A 22,024-nucleotide genomic window follows, 5' to 3' on the forward strand; every position below is an offset into this window, starting at 1 on the left:
ACTTAGCAAGAAGCCAGAGTAAAACATTTTATGAGGGAAAGGACTCATGGGAGGTGGCTCAATAGCTTGGAAAAATTGGTAAAGAGAGTCAAAGGGGGTAACGCCGTGCCACACCCACCGCTGACAGAGTATAAAGGCCTGGTGAGGACCAGCTCACACCAGAGAAAAGGAATCAGGCTTTGAAACATCTTCCAGCTCTGCTCCCTCCAGCATCATGCCTTACAACTGCCTGCCCAACCTGAGCTGCCGCTCCAGCTCCTCCTACAGGCCCTGCGTGCCCTCCAGCTGCCAGGGTATCACCCTACCCGGGGCCTGCAACATCCCTGCCACTGTGAGCAGCGGCAACTGGTTCTGCGAGGGCTCCTTCAATGGCAATGAGAAGGAGACCATGCAGTTTCTGAACGACCGGCTGGCCAGCTACCTGGAGAAGGTGCGCCAGCTGGAGCGGGACAATGCAGAGCTGGAGAGGCAGATCCTGGAGCGGTCTCAGCAGCAGGAGCCCCTGGTGTGCGCCAACTACCAGTCCTACTTCCGGACCATCGAGGAACTCCAGCAGAAGGTGAGGGGTGGGCACCCACTGCCAGTTGATGAACTCTTTATCCAGATTGGACCTACCCACTTCTGAATGGATTTAAGACCATTCAGTGCTGAAGATGATAAAGATGTAGATTTCATTGGCTTGTGTAGGATGCATCAAGCTGTCTTAGGAAATCTATGTGGACATCCCTACAAGGGGTTGGGTAAGAGTGGGGAGACTGGGGAGAGGGTAAGGCATTAGAGCCAAATCATTGTGAGCAATCTAACAGGCTTCTTACCTAAAACCAGATTATCTGATGCTTTTTAGTCCTATTCTGATATCCTGGTCTTGTTTTCTGAGCTTGCAGCATTAAAAACAAAATAGGGAGTTCCCATTGTGGTGCAGTGGAAACAAATCCGACTAGGAACCATAAGGTTGCAAGTTCGAACCCTGTCCTTGCTCAGTGGGTTAAGGATCTGGTGTTGCTGTGAGCTGTGGTGTAGGTCGCAGGCACGGCTTGGATCCCATGTTGCTGTGGCTGTGGTGTAGGCCAGCAGCTGCATCCCTGATTCAACCCCTAGCCTGGGAACCTCCATATGCTGCAGGTGCGGCCCTAAAAAGCACCACCCCCCCAAAAAACACCCCCCATGATAATATGCACCTGAATTATTTCTTGGAGCTAGGGATTTCTTTCTTTCTTTCTTTTTTTTTTTTTTTGTCTTTTTGCTATTTCTTTGGGCCGCTCCCGCGGCATATGGAGGTTCCCAGGCTAGGGGTCGAATCGGAGCTGTAGCCACCAGCCTACACCAGAGCCACAGCAACGCAGGATCCGAGCCGCGTCTGCGACCTACACCACAGCTCACGGCAACGCCGGATCATTAACCCACTGAGCAAGGGCAGGGATCGAACCCGCAACCTCATGGTTCCTAGTCGGATTCGTTAACCACTGCGCCACGACGGGAACTCCGGAGCTAGGGATTTCTTGAGCAAATCCTCACACGTTCAAAGCTGTGATGAATTTTGTCTCTAACAAAGTAAAAGAACCAATGACTGCAGAAACCTCACTAATTTACACAGACACATGTGCCGTGGGTCAGAGCAGGCATGGATTCATGTGAGAATTTAGGGCCAGAAATATAGGAGTACAAGTGGGAGTCAGCACAGAGTCAGCACAAAAGCGGGACTTAGTACCTTGTGGAGGTCAGGGAGGGCTTCTCAGAAGAGGCAAGTCTGAGGGTCTGAAGGATGAGCAGGTGTTTATATTCAAGTGCACAAGCCCCTGGTTCTCTGAGAGAACGGACCGTCCACCCTTCAGTAGTCCTGGCAAAGTGAACGTCAGAAAGGGGCTGTGGGGAGTTCCCGTCGTGGCTCAGTAGGTAACGAACCTGACTAGTATCTGTGAGGATGTGGGTTTGATCCCTGGCCTCGATCAGTGGATTAAGGATCCCACGTTGCTGTGAGCTGTGGTGTAGGTCGCAGACATGGCTCGGATCCCGCTGTTGCTGTGGCTGTGGTGTAGGATGGGAGCTACAGCTCCCATTTGACCCCTAGGCTGGGAACCTCCATATGCTGCAGGTGTGGCCCTAAATAGACAAAAAGACGGGAAAAGGGTGTGTGTGGGGGGCTGTGGGACTTGAAGATCATGCAGTTGTCTCCCCACATTAGTGAGAATGAGGTGGCGCTGGAGCGCAGGATAAAGTCCTGAGTCAGTCTCTTTCCTTCTGGAGCTCACAGCCTATCCCAGGCATTCCAGGTAGAGGTAGAAGCTTTGTACAAAAGCCTTGTCCAGGGCAATAGGAGCAGAGCATGAAGAGAGGTCAGCAGGGCTGGAATAAAGGAATGTGAGGGTAAGTAACCAACTTGTCTTGGTTTGATTGGGATTTTTCTGGGTTTCGTGTCCCAGGACCCGCTAAGCAAACAGGGATGTTGACTTGGTACCCAGCGTGTTCAGTTCCTGCCAAGAAAAGACAAATTCATGCCCAAGAGCACATTTCTTCTTGACTGTTTTAGTTTTGAAATGATCGGTTCTATTAATTAATCCTCCCTTTATCCCCAAACTGAAAAATCGAGAAGACTCAAAGCTATTTGGAAGAAAACAGTGTTTCAATTTAAGTTAGAAGGCTGCTTGCTTGCTTGCTTTCTTTCTTTCTTTCTTTCTTTCTTTCTTTCTTTCTTCTTTCTTTCTTTCTTTCTTTCTTTCTTTCTCTTTCTTGGAGGAGAGTTGACTTACAATGTTGTATAAGTTTCACAGCAAAGTGAATCAGTCGTACATAAAAATGCAGCCATTATTTTTCCCCATATTTGTCATATAGACTATTACAAACTATTGAATAGGTTTTCCTGAGCTACACAGTAAGTTCTCATTAATCATCTGTTTGATACAGTAGTGTGTATGTGTTATTGCCACCCTCCCAGTTCTTCCCTCCCCCTAATGGTTTCACCTATGGAAACTATCAAATTGGTTTGGAAATCTGTGAGTTTGTTTCTGTTTTTTAAATAAGTTCTTATGTATCATTTTATTAGATTCCATATATACGTGATCTCAAATATTTGTCTTTGTCTCACCCACTTCACTTAGTATGCTAATCTCTAGATCCACCCATGCTCCTGCAAAAGGCATTGTTTCATTATTTTTTATGGCTGAGTAATATTCCACTGTATACATGCATTTCTTCCTTTAACTCATGTCACAATTAATCCTGTCCCCAGATTCTGTGTGGCAAGTCTGAGAACGCCAGGCTGGTGGTGCAGATTGACAATGCCAAGCTGGCTGCCGATGACTTCAGGACCAAGTAAGTTTTTTCTAATCATCAGAGCAATCTAGTAATGGACAGGCTGGATTGCAAAGGGATGAACTCTGTTCTGGGAACGAGCAAGAAGCAGCTGTGTGCCGTGATAGGGAGAGGATTCTTAGATTGAGTTAGTTCAGTTAAATGTCAGTCTCCTCCCTGAAAGCAAGAATTCTGCATTTTAAGTTTAGTTTCAAGGAGCCCAAGAAACTACCCATTCTTTCCCCATTTCAACTTCATGTCTGGACCAGTCTTAAAAGTGAACTTCGTATTGCTCTCTTCGTACAGTTTAGTCATTATCAGCCCATCGGAAAGAAGTTAAAGGACAAAAATCGGAGGCAAAATCCATTTCAGGGAATCAATTGATTTTTCTAGATACATCCATTACAATCATAAAAATTCTCTGCATTTTTTGTGGGGCTTTACAGTTCACAATGTAATTTTATGTATGTCATTTCTTCACCTTCAGGCCAACCTGATGTCACGTGAGTCTGGCTCCTATTTTACAAATGAGGAAATCAGGGCTCTGAGAGATTCAGGAGCTTTGTGCACAGTCCTAATGATAGGGCTGAATCTCATTGCCTTCTAATTCAGTGCTTCTCTCATGATACCAATTTGCTTCTCAGGGTGGTTGGAAAAGATGGCAAGACAATCTGTAGCAGGCTAATGACATTCACCACCTCGCCTAAGAAGGGGAGAAGACAGGGCTTGGCTGTGAGCAGCCTGTGAGGAATCTCAGAACAAATGCAATTAAAGTTCAATTAAACCTTGGAGGTCCTGTTGCGGCTCAGTGGTAATGAACCCAACCAGTGTCCATGAGGATGCTGGTTCAACCCCTGGCCTCGCTCAGTGGGTTAAGGATCCACGTTGCCGTGAGCCCTGGTGTAGGTCTCAGATGTGGCTCGGATCTGGCTTTGCTGTGGCTGTGGCTTCGGCCGGCAGCTGCAACGCCTATTGGACCCTTAGCCTGGGAACTTCCGTAGGCTGTAGCTGCAGCCCTCAAAAGACAAAACAACAACAACCACAACAAAAACTCTATGGGGTACACCACACAAACCACCATTGTGGGTCTTAGGAAGGAAATGGATATTTTCACTCTGCCCAGTGTTATGTTTTTCCCCATCAAAAAACTTTAAAACATTCCAAATACTTCAAAGGATAATGAATCTGACCAGGTTAGCCAAGTAAAGCCCAGGAAAAAGGTTTTCCTCTTTAACCGCCTTTGACCTTTGGCTATACACGCAGGTACCAGACGGAGCTGGGCTTGCGGCAGCTGGTGGAGTCAGACATCAACAGCCTGCGAAGGACCCTGGACGAGCTGACCCTCTGCAAGGCTGACCTGGAGGCCCAGGTGGAGTCCCTGAAGGAGGAGCTGCTCTGCCTCAAGCAGAACCACGAGCAGGTAAGGGAGTCCCAGCCCCAAACCTCTCAATATTGAGAGTCTCTAACTCCCCCGAGCAGGATAATGTAGGTCTTTGCTAAGCATCCTGGAGCTAATGGTCTTTTGCTGATTGCTCAAAACACCCTTGGAAGATTGTTGGGGAAGCTCACCTCTTTTACCTAAAAGAGTATGGTCAGCTACCCTGTTTCTACTTGCGGCCAGAGCTTTAGAATACTTCTTGGTGTTTGATAAGATCTATTGTCTTCTGAGTAGGTGTCACATTAACAACTAAGATTGGAAGGAGGTAATATGTGTCACCCAGATATTAGAACCCAAGCTGGATAAACAAGCAGATGGATGGGTGAATGGGTGGATGAATAGATGGATGGATGGAGCCATGCATGTATGGATGTGGAAAATGGGAGAAACGAAGGCCCTGAAATAATGGTTGATTCAGGACTCAGGGTCGAATACAATACTAGGCTATTCTCAAATATTAGATGTTTGGATGAAGAGGAAACAACTCCTCATGGACCGTGTGTGATGGTGAAAAGACAGGAAGTAAATGGGATGAATTAAATCTAGTTTCTCTATATTTAAGTAGCAACAATTCTAACCCAGTTATCATGCCAGGTTTATCACTGAGCCAAGGGAAAATAGAAAGAAATGATAGAATCTTAGATCGGGAAAAATATTAGCAATGAATTAATTAAACGGCCTCATGACGAGGCGAGATTCAGACTGGAAGTCTGAATCAAGTAACTTAGCTGAGTTTTATATCAACTGGGCTTTAATTCACGTTTCCTAAATTCTAACTCGATCTTCTTCCTATCACATTTGGCTTTCTCAGAGAATTTATGCATACAATTTGTTCTGTGGGTTGATTCCTTCTCCTTCCTCCATCAGGAAGTCAACTCCCTCCGGAGCCAGCTCGGGGACCGCCTCAACATCGAGGTGGACGCCGCTCCCACCGTCGACCTGAACAGCGTGCTCAGCGAGACCAGGAGCCAGTACGAGGCCCTGGTGGAGACCAACCGCAGGGACGTGGAGGAATGGTTCGCCAGGCAGGTGGGCATCCCGGGCCCCGGCCACGCGGGCCCCTGGGCCCCTCCCTCGGGGCCCCGCAGGCAGGGTCTGATCCCGTCTCCTCCCCTCTGGCCTTTCAGACCGAGGAGCTGAACAAGCAGGTGGTGTCCAGCTCGGAGCAGCTGCAGTCCTACCAGGCGGAGATCATCGAGCTGAGACGCACGGTCAACGCCCTGGAGGTGGAGCTGCAGGCCCAGCACAACCTGGTGGGTGTGGGGGAGGCTCCTGGCGAGGAGGGGAGCTGGGCGGGGGGGGTGGGGTCAGGGTCCCCGGGAGGCCCTTGGGCTGTCCTGTCCTCAGCTTGTGGGTCTCGTGGCCTCCTGGGACCGCGTGCAGAAGCCCTTGGGGGAGCAGGCGTGTGACCCCGGCCCCCTTGCCGCCGCAGAGGGACTCTCTGGAGAACACGCTGACGGAGACGGAGGCCCGCTACAGCTCGCAGCTGGCCCAGGTGCAGGGCCTGATCGGCAACGTGGAGGCTCAGCTGGCGGAGATCCGGGCTGACCTGGAGCGTCAGAACCAGGAGTACCAGGTGCTGCTGGACGTGCGGGCCCGGCTGGAGAGTGAGATCAACACGTACCGGGGGCTGCTGGAGAGCGAGGACTGCAAGTGAGTACCCAGAACTTGGCACTTCTGAAAGGCCTGTGCATGGTTCTATGAAAGGACAAAGAGGGGGTTCCCGTTGTGGCTCAGTGGTAAGGAACCTGACCAGTATCCATGAGGAGGCGGGTTCGATCCCTGGCTTCAGTCAGTGGGGTTGAGTATCTGGCATTGTCATCAGCTGTGCCATAGGTCCCAGACGTGGCTCAGATCGGGTGTTGCTGTGGCTGTGGTGTAGGCCGATTTGACCCCAATTTGAACTTCCACATGCCGTGGATGCAGCCCTAAAAAGAGAAAGCAAACAAACAAAAAGGACAAAGATGAACTGTTTCCTCCCCTGGTCAGCTTTTGGAGGCGGATGGGTAAATAGAAATTTGCACCTTCCGCAAAAGGGAAAACAAAACCACCATCGCCGTCACGTGTCCTTGGCCGGTGCTTTTGGATGTCACCCACGCTTTCAAATCCATTGTTTCTTTGGTCCTTGCTGGGATCACCCAAGGCAGGCAGAACAGGGATCCGTCCAACCGTTTTAGAGATCAGCATTTGACTATCACAAAAGGGGATGGCTCAAAAACGCGTAGGGTCTAGGACTTGTCAGAGAAGATATTTTCACGAAGACAGTCTTTGAAATGGGTATCACCAGTCTGTCTTACAGGTGAGGAGGCTGGGGCTTGGGGGGATGAGAGAACTTCCCCAGGGCTCCAGGCTCCCAGAGCGAGGGCCAGGCTTCCACCCCGTGTCTTCTTTGCTCTTTTCCTCCACTGTCTCTGAGCTCTGTGGGAGTGAGTGGAGTAAGATGCAGCTTCCTAAGATGCCAGAGAATGGCTTTGGCTCATTCCGGGTCTCCTTGGGGTCAAGCCCCTCCTTTATTTATTTTTTATTATCCCTCTTGTGCTGATGAGCTACTAATTCTGTGTCCCAGGCTGCCCAGCAACCCCTGCGCCACGACCAACGCACAGCCCATTGGGCACTGCGTCAGCAGTTCCTGCACCCCTTGTGGCCCTCGCACCTGCTTCAAGTCCTGTAACACCTTTGGGTGCTAGATGGCTGGGGCCCGCAGGAGGATTGTGTGAAGACGAAAGACCGATGAGGGACCAGCCCTGCTCTCTGTCCACCATCAAGCCGTAGACCCCACTCCAGGCATCCCCATAACTCATGGTCTGCAAGGAGAATGTCCAGGCTCACCTGATCTTCTTCCTTCGACGCCGCTCTCTTGTAGTTATCCCGTGACCTGATGGTCTGACATGTTTGGGCTGGGAACGCATGCGGTTGTGTGATTCTTTCTGTTGCTTCGACCTGTCTGGTAGCTCTCCAAATCCCTTTATGAATCGCCTAATAAATATTCCTCTTGCAAAGCAGTGACGATTCTCATTTGTATTCATTCCATTCCAAGTGGCCACTCTAAGTGTATGTGCTTCTTATAAAGCCACTTGAAAGCAAAGGAGGACTGTCGAGTTTAATCCTTTTCTGAAAAGTCGTCATCACCATTAATTAATGTTCATTAAGCATGACGAGTCCCAGCAGGGCCATGGGCCAGCCGGGAACCTGTGGGACCACAGAGGCAAGAGGCCTCATCTGAATATGACAAGCACATGCATTAGGGGGCCTTACTCAGTAAAACACAACGGTCAACTTTTTAAAAACGTTCCGCCATATGATACCACTCATGTGTGGAATCTAAAATCCGGCACAGATGATCCTGTTTACAAAACAGAGAGAGATCACGGCCAAGGAGAGAAGACCTGTGATTTCAGGGCGGGGGGGATGGATGGGCTATTTGGGTCCGGGGTTGGATGCAAACTGTTCTATTTGGAATGGATGGTCAATGGGATCTTACTGTACAGCACGGGGAACTGTGTGTGATTGGGTCACTTTGCTGAACAACAGAAATTGAAGAAACATCAACTATACTTTAATTCAATCAACTATGATTTAATCAACGATACTTTAATTTAAAAAATAGATGAAAAAAATTCCACCTTTTCTTTTCCAAGTGCCTACGAGAAGTTCAGGAGCTAACATTTATTCAACACGAGCCAAGCACCAGGAACTGCATGGCTGACTTCTTCTCTTGCTTACAAAGGAATTAGAAACATTAGGGGGGAACCCAGAGTTCATTCTCTGAATATCGGTTACATGAGAGGTGGGATTATGAGAGAACAAAACTGATTTTAAATAAGCATCCTTTGGGAGTTTGCTTGTGGCGCAGTGGGTTAAGGATCCAGCATTGTCGCTGCAGTGGCCTGGGTTGCTGCTGTGGCACAGGTTCGATCCGTGGCCCAGGAACAGCCACCCCCCCCCCCAAAAAAAAACCCCAACACGCATCCTTTGAAATTGTCACCCGGGGACAGGTGATGCTATTGGTACTCCAAACATCTCTAACTCTCTTTTTGGGCAATCCTGAAGATCTCATAATAGTAAAAGGAGCCATCTCTGGTGTTTGAGTAGTACTCTACAGATTTTTAAAGTGTTCCTCTTCTCATCTGAATTTTTTTAATCTACTGGGACTAAATTTGGATTTAAGGATCCTGCCCTCCAAAGTTCTTTAGAATCAAACTAGGGTGTTGAGTCTTGGCCAATGCTAAAAGTGACAGCTACGCTGATGCCCGACTCCTACCAGTGCCCACTGATGTCTGCCCAGCCGTGTGTGCTGGGGTCTGCGCAGGGCCACTGTCCCTGTCTTTGGCTGCACCACTCGTTGTTCTCTCCTTGACATGAAGCTGACACCGCCTCCTCTGGCTTTGACCATGCCCGCTCCAATGTTGGTCTTAACGTCTTCTTCTCATGCTCCTGTTCTTTGAATGTTTGCTCTGCCATTGTTGATGTTGGTGCTCCCTTCTTAGACCTCGGGCATGAGACCCTGAACGATAACTGACTGGCCCTCCATGCTGCCCTCAGAATGTCCCAGACCCCACTGGAGCTTAGCCTCTCTTCCTTCAGTGTGAGTTCATGCTCAGGAGCCACCTTCCTGCCTTGTACACATGCCCTTGTGCAGCCTAGCCCGTCAGTTTCCATTTGTGCTGGTACCACTGCCCACCAACAGTTACCCGCAGCTGTCTTTATCAGGGATGGGTGCCTCCGAAAGGCAGTGTTCTATGCGTTGTGCGCCAGGGTCAAGTTTCTCAACACAGTGAAGACACTTTGTTCTTGTTGTGCTTGTAGAAAGCATCAAAGGAAGGCTTGTTTCTGTGTCAATGGGAGAAACGGGTCCTGGGGAGGTCAGCCTGAGTCCTTGTCTCTATCACAGTGCTTTCTTTGGTGCAGAAGAGAAAAGAAAGGCAGGGAGATCACATTTTCTAAGGACCAAGCTGAACTGCTTTCTGAGCTATCTGGGTAGGGCTCAGTGTCACTACTCATTTCACATGCTGGGCAAGACTCATGGCTCTGAAGTCCGGTGCCAGTGGTCTATGATTTTCTACCCAGTGTAAAAAGGCAATGATGCCATTTCTTTCATTCTTTCCTTTTTTTTTTGCAATTTCTTGGGCTGCTCCTGTGGCATATGGAGGTTCCCAGGCTAGGGGTCCAATCGGAGCTGTAGCCTCTGGCCTGTGCCAGAGCCACAGCAAGGCGGGATCCGAGCTGTGTCTGCAACCTACACCACAGCTCACGGCCACGCCAGATCCATAACCCACTGAGCAAGGCCAGGGATCGAACCCGCAACCTCATGGTTCTTAGTCGGATTCGTTAACCACTGAGCCACGACGGGAACTCCAATGATGCTATTTCTTATTTTAAATGGCCAGTTATGAGATATTCCAAACAAATAAAAGAACAAAAACCAGATGTCTATAGGGAGTTCCCGTTGTGCGGGGGAAGTCCATTCTAAGAGTGTGGCTTGGTGCTGTGATCCTAATACCTGCTCTTGGATGTGGGATGACCGTCCGCTGGCAGAACTTTTCCCCAAGGATTGTACGTCTTGGTAGTCTCATTACCAGAAGCTCAGACCCACACATCAGCAAATTCATGAGCTCCAGGCCTTTTGATCCCACAGGAAGCTTGGTTTCCCTGCATCACTTCTGAATAGCTCACCTTTGGAATTGGCAAAGTCAGCAGTGATCACAAAGATGGGAGTGCCAGTCATGACAGAGGCTTCATTTCCTGAATAACAAGCCTCCGTGCAATTTAGTGGTTATATTGGGAGAGGAGACGTACCTGGGACCTTTTATATCTCTTTACTTCTTTAGAAGACTTGTAAGAACTCCCTTTTGGAGATTTTAGTGTAAACATTTTGTTTCTTTTTCTTTTGCAGAAGCAATACATACATGTTCCAAAATATTGGGGGAGAATAAACAGTGGAGGAGGAAAAAAAAATCATATTCATAATCTTACCATTTAAAAGCATCTGGTGTCATCACTGCTGTGTGGTTCTTTTTCTCTCTCAATTGTCCTCATTGTTAAAATCAGATTTTCAATTTTGTTAAGACTCTATTTGTGTACCGTGCTTGGGGTAAGTATGTAGCTCTTGAGTAGGGTCACTTTCCTCCAACTGATGGGATATAATTGTATCTAAATTACTCCAAACCATTGGGACAGGATAGTGTCATCAATACAGAAAAACCAGTTTAAATCAGGGAGACAGCAAGGAACTTTCGTATGGCTGAATTCTGTCATGACTTCATTCTTCTTCAAGGGAGCATACCTACAGATGACAAGATTTTGGGGTTTTTGTTTGTTTTTTGTTTGTTTTCCTCCCTGCCTTTGATTTCTGCCCTGAGGTAGCAGGAGATCAGATTGGTTATGAAATTACTCAACATGTCTGCAATATGGTGGTGGGGGGTGGGAATACAACAGGGGTCAGCAGATTTGGGTTCTAACTATGTGACCTCAAATAAGCCATTTCTCTCTTCTGAGCCTCCGTTTCCCTATCTGTAAAATGAGAAGGTTGGGTGAGATGATCACTAAGGCCCCTGACACCACCAGCTTTAAGATTTTTCCTCTCTTCTAACTATTTTGGCATGTGGGATCTACCTTCGGAGGTAGAAGGAAGGAAAGAGCCAGAAGCAAAGCCGTCTGGTCTTGGATCTGCATTTGTAGCTGAGAGGCTGGACTCTGCTCTGAGCATCTTTCTCTGAGTTCGGCTCTGTCCTCTGCCAGGACAACAGCAAGGAGCCTCTTCCTTCCCTGGTCAATGTATCTCGGCACACAGCTAAGTTCTTTCCTCATCATCTCTCTTGAGGTTCAAATAAATCTCATTTTATGCCTTGTGACAACACAGAAGTAGAGTTATAGGCATGGGCAGTTCCCAGTGCTTATGCTTCTTGGGTAATTGGTGCTAAATCACCCACCATTATGAATCATCAAATCCAAACAAGCTTGACATCTTTAAACTGCTTAACATACATTCTAATTATTGTAAAAAGTCCATATTGGTAAGACCAAAGCTCACAAGCTCTATAATCAGGTGTACAAATGGATGGTGGCAGCACTTTTCTAATTGAAGAACATCTCAACTTTGGACATTAAAGTCTCATTTTACCAAAGCTGAGTGTGGAGTTACTTTAACAACGTGGGTGCCGTACATGGTAGGCATTTCTGTGTGACCTTGGAAGGGTCTTGGGAACTTGCTGGTCAACATATCCACGTCCCTCTCTGTGGTCTGATCTTAGAAGGCCCTTTGCTGCCCTTGACAGCTTTGACTTTCACCTTTGCTTTGAAGCTCTCTCCTCTCTGGATTTCTGTGATGCCATGAACTGGCTCTCTCCATTTTTCTCTCCTAGTTTCTCCATTTCTGTGTGATTCTTTCCATCTCCTGTTCTCTGGTTGGGAAAGTCCCCAACTCTCGGCCTTCAGGCACTTGTTGGTCTTCTCTTTGTAGACGCTCCCTTGGCTCTTGCTCCGCCTTTCACATCTACACCAGGGTCATACCTGCCATTATCATCCCTGTCATGAATTGTGTTCTGGCAACTGCAAGGACCTGCTGAAGACTTCCTGTATAGATTCCGTCACTCCTTCCAAACACGGTTCATCAGTAATAAAGTGCATCACTCTTCTCCTTAGACGCTTCAATCCTCCTCATTTATTTCCTTCCTTCCTTCCTTCCTTCCTTCCTTCCTTCCTTCCTTCCTTCCTTCCTTCCTTCCTTCCTTCCTCCCTCCCTCCCTCCCTCCTTCCTTCCTCCCGTCCTTCTTCCTTCCCTTCCTTTCTCTCTCTCTTTCAAGGAAGTTAGTTGACATATAGTATTATGTTAGTTTCAGGTGCACAACATAGTAATCTAACAATCAAATACCTTGTGAAATGATCACCACAATAAGTCCGTTAACCATCTGTCGCCGTACGGAGCCATTACAGTGTGGTTTCATATATTCCCCTTGCAGTACATCACTTCCTCCTAACTTACTTATTTTATAACTGGAAGTCTGTATCTCAATTCCTTTCACCTATTGTGCCCAACTCCCCAGCCCCCTCCTCCTATGGCAACCACCAGTTTTCTCCCCATATCTATGACTGTTTCTGTTTTGTCAATTTGTTTTCTCTTTTAGATTCCACATGTAAGTGAAATCATGCGGTATTTGTCTTACTCTGTCTGACTTATTTCACTGAGCCTAACAGCCTCTAGGTCTATCCAATTTTCACCACAGGTCTATTTTCATTCTATGGCTGAGTAATATTTCATTTCATGTCTTTCACATCTTCTTTATCTGCTCATCTATTGATGGGACATTTAGGGTTTCCTCCATATCTTGGATGTTGTATTTAATGATGCAATGAACGTAAGGGTGCATCTATATTTTCTTTGTAATGTTTTTTCCCCCCTTTGGGTAAATACCCAGAAGTGGAGTTGCTGGGTTTTGTGATAGTTCTGTTTTTACTTTTGAGACATCTCAAGATTCTTTTCAATAGTGACTATACCTATTTACTAACAGTGCACAAATATTCCCTTGTATCCACATCCTTGCCAACACTTATTTGTTGTCTTTTTGATGACAGCCATCCTGACAGGAGTGAGGTGATATCTCATTGTAATTTTTCTTTGCATTTCCCTCATGAATAGTGATGTTGAGCATCTTTTTATATGCCTGTTGGCAATCTGTACATCTTTGGAGAAATGTACATTCAGGTCTTCTATTCATTTTTAAATTGGATTTTTTTGGATATTAGTTGTAAGATTTATTCATATAATTTGGATATTAACCCCTTATCCAATGTATAATTTGCAAATATTTTCTCCCATTCATTAGGTTGCCTTTTCATTTTGATTTTTTTTTTTCTGTGCAAAAGGTTTTTAGTTTTGTGTAGTCCCATTTATTTATTTTTGCTTTTGTTTCCCTTGCCTGAGGAGACATATCTAAAAAAACCTTACTAAAGTCAAATCAAAGAGTGTACTGCCTGTGTTTTCTTCTAGGAATTTTACAGTTTATGATCGTACATTTAAGTCTTTATTCCATTCTGAGTTTATTTTTGTATGTGGTGTAATAAAAGGTCCAGTTTTATTCTTTTGCATGTAGTTGTCCAGTTTTCCCAGCACTATTTATTAAAGTGGATATCTTTTCTACATTGTATATTCTGTCTCCTTTGTCAAAGATTAATTGAACATTAATCTGGGCTTTCTATTCTGTCCGTTGAGTTATATTTTTGTTTTTGTGCCAGTGCTGTACTGTTTTGATTTCTATAGTGCTGTACTGTTCTGATTTCTATATTTGTATTATAATTTGATATCAAGGGGCATAACACCTCCAGCTTTGTTCTTTCTCCAGTTTTTTTGGCTCTCAAGGTCTTTTGTGGCTCTATGCAAATTTTAGGATTATTTGTTCTAGTTTTGTGAAAAATACTGTCTGTATTTTGATAGGAATGGCATTGATTTATTAATTTTGGGTAGTATGGACATTTTAACAATATTAATTCTTCCAGTTCAGTATAGCTTTCCATTTATTTGTGTTGTCTTCAATTTCTTTCATCAGTGTCTTATAGTTTTCAGAGTACAGTTCTTTCACTTCTTTGATTAGATTAATTCTTGATGCAGTTATAAATGGTATTGTTTTCTTAATTTCTCTTTCTGATAGGTCATCATTACTGTATAGAAATAGTATGTATTTATGCATATTAATTTTGTATCCTTCAATTTTACTGAATTTTTATTAGTTCATATATTTACATATATATTTTGGTGGTATTTTCAGGGTTTTCTATATATAGCACCATGTTATTGGCAAATTATGACTTTTTTTTTGGGCACACCCATGGCATATGGACGTTCCTGCAGCAGGGATCAAACCTGTTGCACAGCAGTGACCCAGGCCACTGCAGCAGCAATGCCAGATCCTTAACTCACTGCACCACAAGAAAACTCCCAAACTGTGACAATTTTACCCCTTCCTTTCCCATTTGGATTTCTTTTATTTTCTTCTTATCTAATTGCTGTGACTAAGAGAGATGGCTTGTCCGAAGAAGTTAGGAAAGGAGGTAATTCGTTAATTTAAGCAGCCTAGTATGAAGGAAGGAAGAGATCTGTGTTGGAAGCATGGCTTCACAACACAGTAACCTGATGCTCCTCTGTGCTTCCATTTGCCCATCTGTAAAATGGGAATTCTATCATGTATCTAGAAGGGTCCTGGTGAGATGTACATGAGATCATGTTTGTAAAGAGTGTCTAGCACGGCCTTGGGTTGTACAGGTGCTCAGTAAGTGTGAGCACCTTCTGACCACAACCCTGGTCCTATCTTCCATTCCTTGCAGTGCCCTATACGAATTCTGATGCTAGTGACATCTGTTATTTTGTTGATGGCCATCATTATAGATACGGATGACACTCAGCATATCAGGAAATGTGGCCACTGTTTTAATGGTCCCAGGAGGAATCCATTCCTCTGAGGAGTACGAGTTTGGAATTTGACATTTGGAAATCTGACCTAGCAAATGATACATGGGCAAAGGTTATGCTTTTCCACCTCAGCAAGAGGAGCCAGAGGCTTGCCAAGGAGTCAGAGCTGCCAGGCCAGGAAGTGAAGAAGTAATCGTGTCCCTGGACCCACCACACCCCACTAATGAAGGCCAGGGCTTTCATGAGTCCACCTCTTTGAAGCCACACCATGAAGCTCTTCACTGATGCACAGCATGGAAGCGGAGTTCTGAGTTAGCAAGAAGCCCGAGTAAAGTCTTTTATGAGATGAGGGACTCTTTTGAGGAAACATAGCAAACCAAGGGGAAGGGCTTTTGACCATAAAATGAGTAAGAAAAAAAAAGGGCAGTCTTCAAGGTCCACACCCTCTGTGGAAGGGGTATAAATGCTGCCCAGAAGAAGGAGACCCACAGCCCTGTGGCTTGGAGAACTTGAACTCTGTCTTCAGCTGGGTACTTCAATTTCTCCAGCATCATGCCTTACAACTTCTGCCTGCCCAACCTGAGCTGCCGCTCCAGCTCCTCCTCCAGGCCCTGCGTGCCCTCCAGTTGCCAGGGTATCACCCTACCTGGGGCCTGCAACATCCCTGCCACTGTGAGCAGCGGCAACTGGTTCTGCGAGGGCTCCTTCAATGGCAACGAGAAGGAGACCATGCAGTTTCTGAACGACCGGCTGGCCAACTACCTGGAGAAGGTGCGCCAGCTGGAGCGGGACAACGCGGAGCTGGAGAGGCAGATCCTGGAGCGGTCTCAGCAGCAGGAGCCCCTGGTGTGTCCCAACTACCAGTCCTACTTCCGGACCATCGAGGAGCTCCAGCAGAAGGTGAGGGGTGGGCACCCACTGCCTCCAGCAGGAAACTGTAGGGAGGGAATCTGAACTAGGATTAAGAAACTATATAAACTCTTGGTGTGACTGAAACCCAGGGGTTGAAGTCTTGCTTTTCTATTCTGTTTCCTTGAGGGCCCAATCCAGGACTGTTAGGTCTGAATATTTGCATAGTGCTAGTCTTTGCAGAGGTGGCTGCACTTTACATACCTAAACTGTAATTAAATGCTGCCTCTGAAGGCTTCCGAGCATTTGCCAAGACTCCTGAATGATTACCCTGAGGTGAGAAAAAAGGCTTTACCATAGGAGGAAGCTGAGAAAGTGGAACTTTCTGTCTTTCTCCCTCATTTGGGTTTTTGACTGCCCTGACCTCTCCTGGCTGTGTTCCTCTGGGTATCTAGTTATCCTGACCTCATCGTCTTGACCTAGAGGCCTCCGGGCTTCCCTGTTCACAAGTGTCTAATGAGGGCGTTAAAAAGGTTGGCTAAAATCGGAAAGAGTGGAAACTATCTAGAAGGACAGAGCGCCAAGCCATCCTCAATGGCTGGGATGGCGTGGCGCTGTCCCTGACTCAGCCCCCTCCAATCACTAGGATTTCTCCTACTGTATGGGAAATTTCTTATGGGCAGGATTAGTGCTTATCCATTTTTGTATCTTTAGCTCCTGCAACTATGTCAGACATATAGGAGGTTTTTAAAGAGAAAAATCACTTATTTTTTTAATTGGTTTCTCCATATTGCTTATTAGGAAAGAAAAGGAAAAATTATGTGTCTGTTGATACTTCTCTTGCACGTGCCCATGTTCTTTTATTTCGCCCCACGTTTGGTTTCTTAAATGTTTATTGAGCAGCTATTGCATGTGGACAGCATTGAATAATCTTATATAAGATTCCCTGTGACTCCTCATTCTGTTCCTTCCACGTAAGTGGATTAGTAGGGATTGTTGTTGGCTAACAGACAACCAAGCTCCTTCTAGAGCGTTTTGGGTCTTGTAGATCCTGTGCAGCAAGTCTGAGAATGCCAGGCTGGTGGTGCAGATCGACAATGCCAAGCTGGCTTCTGATGACTTCAGGACCAAGTGAGTGGGCAAGGGGGCTGTTGTCTTCCCTCTCTCCTCTCCCTCCTCTTAACCTGTCCTATGTACCAGGAAACACTGACCAAGTTTCCCTGGACAGTTTCCCCAAGATCCACAGAGCCACTGCTCACCAGAGCTCAGAGGCTCCTTCTCTAGAGTCAGATTCCTTGCCCGCATTTCCTCTGTAGCGGATGTCTCCCCATCCCATCCAATGTAGAAGTCATGGCCCCTGATGCTCCATGGTGCACAGAATCCAATCAGGAGAATGGGGGACGTGCATTCCTTTTGGAAATCTCATGGTATATAGGCTCTTATCCCATGACACCCACTGGCTCCTCATCTATTAAAAAAATAATTACTAATGCTTTTTCCATCAGGAGCTATGGCTCCATGTTGAAAACCTAAATGAACAAGATGGCTGTAAAACCCCCAAGTCCCAACTCCCACTCGTCTGACAAATCAAACCAAACCAAGCCAGAGTCAAGGTCAGGCCTGCCCCTGATGCTCCCGTATCACAGGTATGAGACGGAGGTGTCCTTGCGGCAACTGGTGGAGGCAGACCTGAACGGCCTGCGCAGGATCCTGGACGAGCTGACCCTCTGCAAGGCTGACCTGGAGGCCCAGGTGGAGTCCCTGAAGGAGGAGCTGCTCTGCCTCAAGCAGAACCACGAGCAGGTGAACTTCCCCACAGAGCGACAGGCTCAAATGCGCCAAGGCCTGTTTCCAACTGCCACGGGCTATGGGAGAGGCTCCCCTAGCGGAGAAATCTATTCTCCAAACAAAAAGGGATTTGTAGAGAATGAGTAATCTACAAATCCGTGAGAGGAGGCGAGGGGTTTTCTGCCGGCGGCAGGAATGAAAGTGAAGGAAGCTGGCCAGCGCGGGAATGGGGAAAGGTCAACTGCCAGGCAGCATCCACAGCCTCTTCCGCGCCCAGGTTGGAGCACACGGAGCTGCAGGGATCTTTCACCCCAATTTTCCATTTTAGTAACTGCAGAGGGCCACGTTGCGAGAGCCAGAGCGTTGAGCTGGAAACACAACCCAGCTCTCCTCTCTCGTGCTCCAGAGCGCTTTCTGCTATTCAGTGTTGCCTGAAGGAAACAGTGAAAAGCCCTCACGTTGTTGCTTGATTAATTGCACGATAAAGAAGATTGATATTTTGTGCAAACCTTAAATCCCAGAACAATGTAAAGGGTGAGGAGCGTTCACAGTAACTGAGGACTTACTATGTGCCCCACTCTGTGCTAAGTGCTTAGAAGCCCAGAAGTAGTTCTCCTTTTATGGAGGAAGTGCTTGAGGACTTTAAGAAGCTTCTAGAAGCTTTCTAGTCAGGGGTAGACATGAAGCCCAATCAAATCTGTCTGACATCCACTGAAGCCCAAGCTCGAAGGTATGTTGGCTCTGAGAAGAGATTAGCTGTGAAATGAACAGAAAGTTACTTGTTTTAGCAAATGCTAAACTAGGGAAATCAATAAATCCGCGGTTAGGTTCATTCTAGCCCAGGATGGCAGATTTTGAAGTAAGCATTCTTTGTTTCCTCTTTAGCTGGACTCTAACCCATTAGCCATGGTTAAGAATCAAATCAGAGGCTCCATGGCATACTAGAAAGAACACCAGCCTGGTGTTTGGGCTCCAAGGTTTAAATCATGGCTCATCACATCTCAGCTCTGAGTCCAAACTCCTGTCCTTCTCTAAATGAGGAGTGGTATGCTGAGTGCAAGGGTGGGAAAAGGCCACGGACTTGAAAGCACTCTGCAAAGGGGAATACACAGGCTAGTCAATGAATCCAGAACCCAGTTAATTGGGAGGATCAGAGGGAATGGAGCTTTGAAAAAGCTGAGGCATGGTCAAAAGTTGACCTGCACTCTTTCAGAAAAGAGCATCAGGATCCTTTGTGAGACTCTGAATTGTCCCCTTCCTCCATCAGGAAGTCAACTCCCTCCGGAGCCAGCTCGGGGACCGCCTCAACATCGAGGTGGACGCCGCTCCCACCGTCGACCTGAACAGCGTGCTCAGCGAGACCAGGAGCCAGTACGAGGCCCTGGTGGAGACCAACCGCAGGGACGTGGAGGAATGGTTCGCCAGGCAGGTGGGCATCCCGGGCCCCGGCCACGCGGGCCCCCGGGCCCCTCCCTCGGGGCCCCGCAGGCAGGGTCTGATCCCGTCTCCTCCCCTCTGGCCTTTCAGACCGAGGAGCTGAACAAGCAGGTGGTGTCCAGCTCGGAGCAGCTGCAGTCCTACCAGGCGGAGATCATCGAGCTGAGACGCACGGTCAACGCCCTGGAGGTGGAGCTGCAGGCCCAGCACAACCTGGTGGGTGTGGGGGAGGCTCCTGGGGAGGAGGGGAGCTGGGCGGGGGGGGGGTGGGGTCAGGGTCCCCGGGAGGCCCTTGGGCTGTCCTGTCCTCAGCTTGTGGGTCTCGTGGCCTCCTGGGACCGCGTGCAGAAGCCCTTGGGGGAGCAGGCGTGTGACCCCGGCCCCCTTGCCGCCGCAGAGGGACTCTCTGGAGAACACGCTGACGGAGACGGAGGCCCGCTACAGCTCGCAGCTGGCCCAGGTGCAGGGCCTGATCGGCAACGTGGAGGCTCAGCTGGCGGAGATCCGGGCTGACCTGGAGCGTCAGAACCAGGAGTACCAGGTGCTGCTGGACGTGCGGGCCCGGCTGGAGAGTGAGATCAACACGTACCGGGGGCTGCTGGAGAGCGAGGACTGCAAGTGAGTACCCAGAACGTGGCACTTCTGAAAGGCCTGTGCATGGTTCTATGAAAGGACAAAGAGGGGGTTCCCGTTGTGGCTCAGTGGTAAGGAACCTGACCAGTATCCATGAGGAGGCGGGTTCGATCCCTGGCTTCAGTCAGTGGGTTGAGTATCTGGCATTGTCATCAGCTGTGCCGTAGGTCCCAGACGTGGCTCAGATCGGGTGTTGCTGTGGCTGTGGTGTAGGCCGATTTGACCCCAATTTGAACTTCCACATGCCGTGGATGCAGCCCTAAAAAGCAAAAACAAACAAACAAAAAGGACAAAGATGAACTGTTTCCTCCACTGGTCAGCTTTTGGAGGCGGATGGGTAAATAGAAATTTGCACCTTCCGCAAAAGGGAAAACAAAACCACCATCGCCGTCACGTGTCCTTGGCCGGTGCTTTTGGATGTCACCCACGCTTTCAAATCCATTGTTTCTTTGGTCCTTGCTGGGATCACCCAAGGCAGGCAGAACAGGGATCCGTCCAACCGTTTTAGAGATCAGCATTTGACTATCACAAAAGGGGATGGCTCAAAAACGCGTAGGGTCTAGGACTTGTCAGAGAAGATATTTTCACGAAGACAGTCTTTGAAATGTGTATAACCAGTCTGTCTTACAGGTGAGGAGGCTGGGGCTTGGGGGGATGAGAGAACTTCCCCAGGGCTCCAGGCTCCCAGAGCGAGGGCCAGGCTTCCACCCCGTGTCTTCTTTGCTCTTTTCCTCCACTGTCTCTGAGCTCTGTGGGAGTGAGTGGAGTAAGATGCAGCTTCCTAAGATGCCAGAGAATGGCTTTGGCTCATTCCAGGTCTCCTTGGGGTCAAGCCCCTCCTTTATTTATTTTTTATTATCCCTCTTGTGCTGATGAGCTACTAATTCTGTGTCCCAGGCTGCCCAGCAACCCCTGCGCCACGACCAGCGCACAGCCCATTGGGCACTGTGTCAGCAGTTCCTGCACCCCTTGTGGCCCTCGCACCTGCTTCAAGTCCTGTAACACCTTTAGGTGCTAGATGGCTGGGGCCCGCAGGAGGATTGTGTGAAGACGAAAGACCGATGAGGGACCAGCCCTGCTCTCTGTCCACCATCAAGCCGTAGACCCCACTCCAGGCATCCCCATAACTCATGGTCTGCAAGGAGAATGTCCAGGCTCACCTGATCTTCTTCCTTCGACGCCGCTCTCTTGTAGTTATCCCGTGACCTGATGGTCTGACATGTTTGGGCTGGGAACGCATGCGGTTGTGTGATTCTTTCTGTTGCTTCGACCTGTCTGGTAGCTCTCCAAATCCCTTTATGAATCGCCTAATAAATATTCCTCTTGCAAAGCAGTGACGATTCTCATTTGTATTCATTCCATTCCAAGTGGCCACTCTAAGTGTATGTGCTTCTTATAAAGCCACTTGAAAGCAAAGGAGGACTGTCGAGTTTAATCCTTTTCTGAAAAGTCGTCATCACCATTAATTAATGTTCATTAAGCACGACGAGTCCCAGCATGGCCGTGGGCCAGCCGGGAACCTGTGGGACCACAGAGGCAAGAGGCCTCATCTGAATATGATAAGCACCTGCATTAGTCTGGTTCAGTAACAAGGGCAAATGTTTATGGCCACTTAGTATGAAAAACAATTATAATTTTAAAAGTTTTTATCACAGATTACGTGTTCCTTGAAAAATTTTTGTTAGTAATATGTAATGTATGTTTTATCACACGCATCACATTTTACAGCTGTAGTATAGACACGTATCATATGCATGAATAGGAGTTTCCTGGCGACCTAGTGGTTAAGGAGATGTGGCTTGGGTTTGATCCCTGGCCCAGGAATTTCTGCATTCCGTGGGTGCAGCAAACAAACAAACAAAACATAAAAATAAGCAGGAGTCCCCGTCGTGGCGCAATGGTTAATGAATCCAACTAGGAACCATGAGGTTGCAGGTTTGATCCCTGGCACCACTCAGTGGGTTAAGGATCTGGCGTTGCCATGAGCTGTGGTGTAGGTTGCAGACTCGGCTTGGATCTTGCGTTGCTGTGGCTCTGGTGTAGGTCGGTGGCTACAGCTCTGATTCGACCCCTAGCCTGGGAACCTCCACATGCTGTGGATGCGGCCCTAGAAAAGGCAAAAGAAAAAAAAAAAAAGTAAGTGGAAGTTCCCATTGTGGCTCAGTGGGTTAAGGATCCAACGTTGTCTC

The 22,024-nt window shown here is 47.7% G+C and overlaps 2 protein-coding genes across 2 annotated transcripts; both read left to right on the forward strand.

Moving 5' to 3' along the window:
* Positions 1 to 174: 174 nt before the first annotated feature.
* Positions 175 to 7,728, forward strand: LOC125114275 (keratin, type I cuticular Ha3-II-like). The gene is made up of 7 exons (XM_047757477.1): positions 175 to 559; positions 3,227 to 3,309; positions 4,552 to 4,708; positions 5,594 to 5,755; positions 5,854 to 5,979; positions 6,159 to 6,379; positions 7,293 to 7,728. The coding sequence occupies exons 1-7, from the start codon at positions 215 to 217 to the stop codon at positions 7,411 to 7,413; spliced, it is 1,215 nt and encodes a 404-aa protein (XP_047613433.1). The 5' UTR covers positions 175 to 214; the 3' UTR covers positions 7,414 to 7,728.
* A 7,939-nt stretch (positions 7,729 to 15,667) lies between these two features.
* On the forward strand, positions 15,668 to 21,147 carry LOC125115076 (keratin, type I microfibrillar, 47.6 kDa). Its single transcript, XM_047758825.1, has 7 exons — positions 15,668 to 16,028; positions 17,026 to 17,108; positions 17,624 to 17,780; positions 19,033 to 19,194; positions 19,293 to 19,418; positions 19,600 to 19,820; positions 20,733 to 21,147. Exons 1-7 carry the CDS (start codon positions 15,681 to 15,683, stop codon positions 20,851 to 20,853), a joined length of 1,218 nt encoding a protein of 405 aa, XP_047614781.1. The 5' UTR covers positions 15,668 to 15,680; the 3' UTR covers positions 20,854 to 21,147.
* Positions 21,148 to 22,024: the final 877 nt, after the last annotated feature.

This window comes from Phacochoerus africanus, chromosome 14 (genome assembly GCF_016906955.1).
Source record: "Phacochoerus africanus isolate WHEZ1 chromosome 14, ROS_Pafr_v1, whole genome shotgun sequence".
Taxonomy (NCBI): Eukaryota; Metazoa; Chordata; class Mammalia; order Artiodactyla; family Suidae; genus Phacochoerus; species Phacochoerus africanus.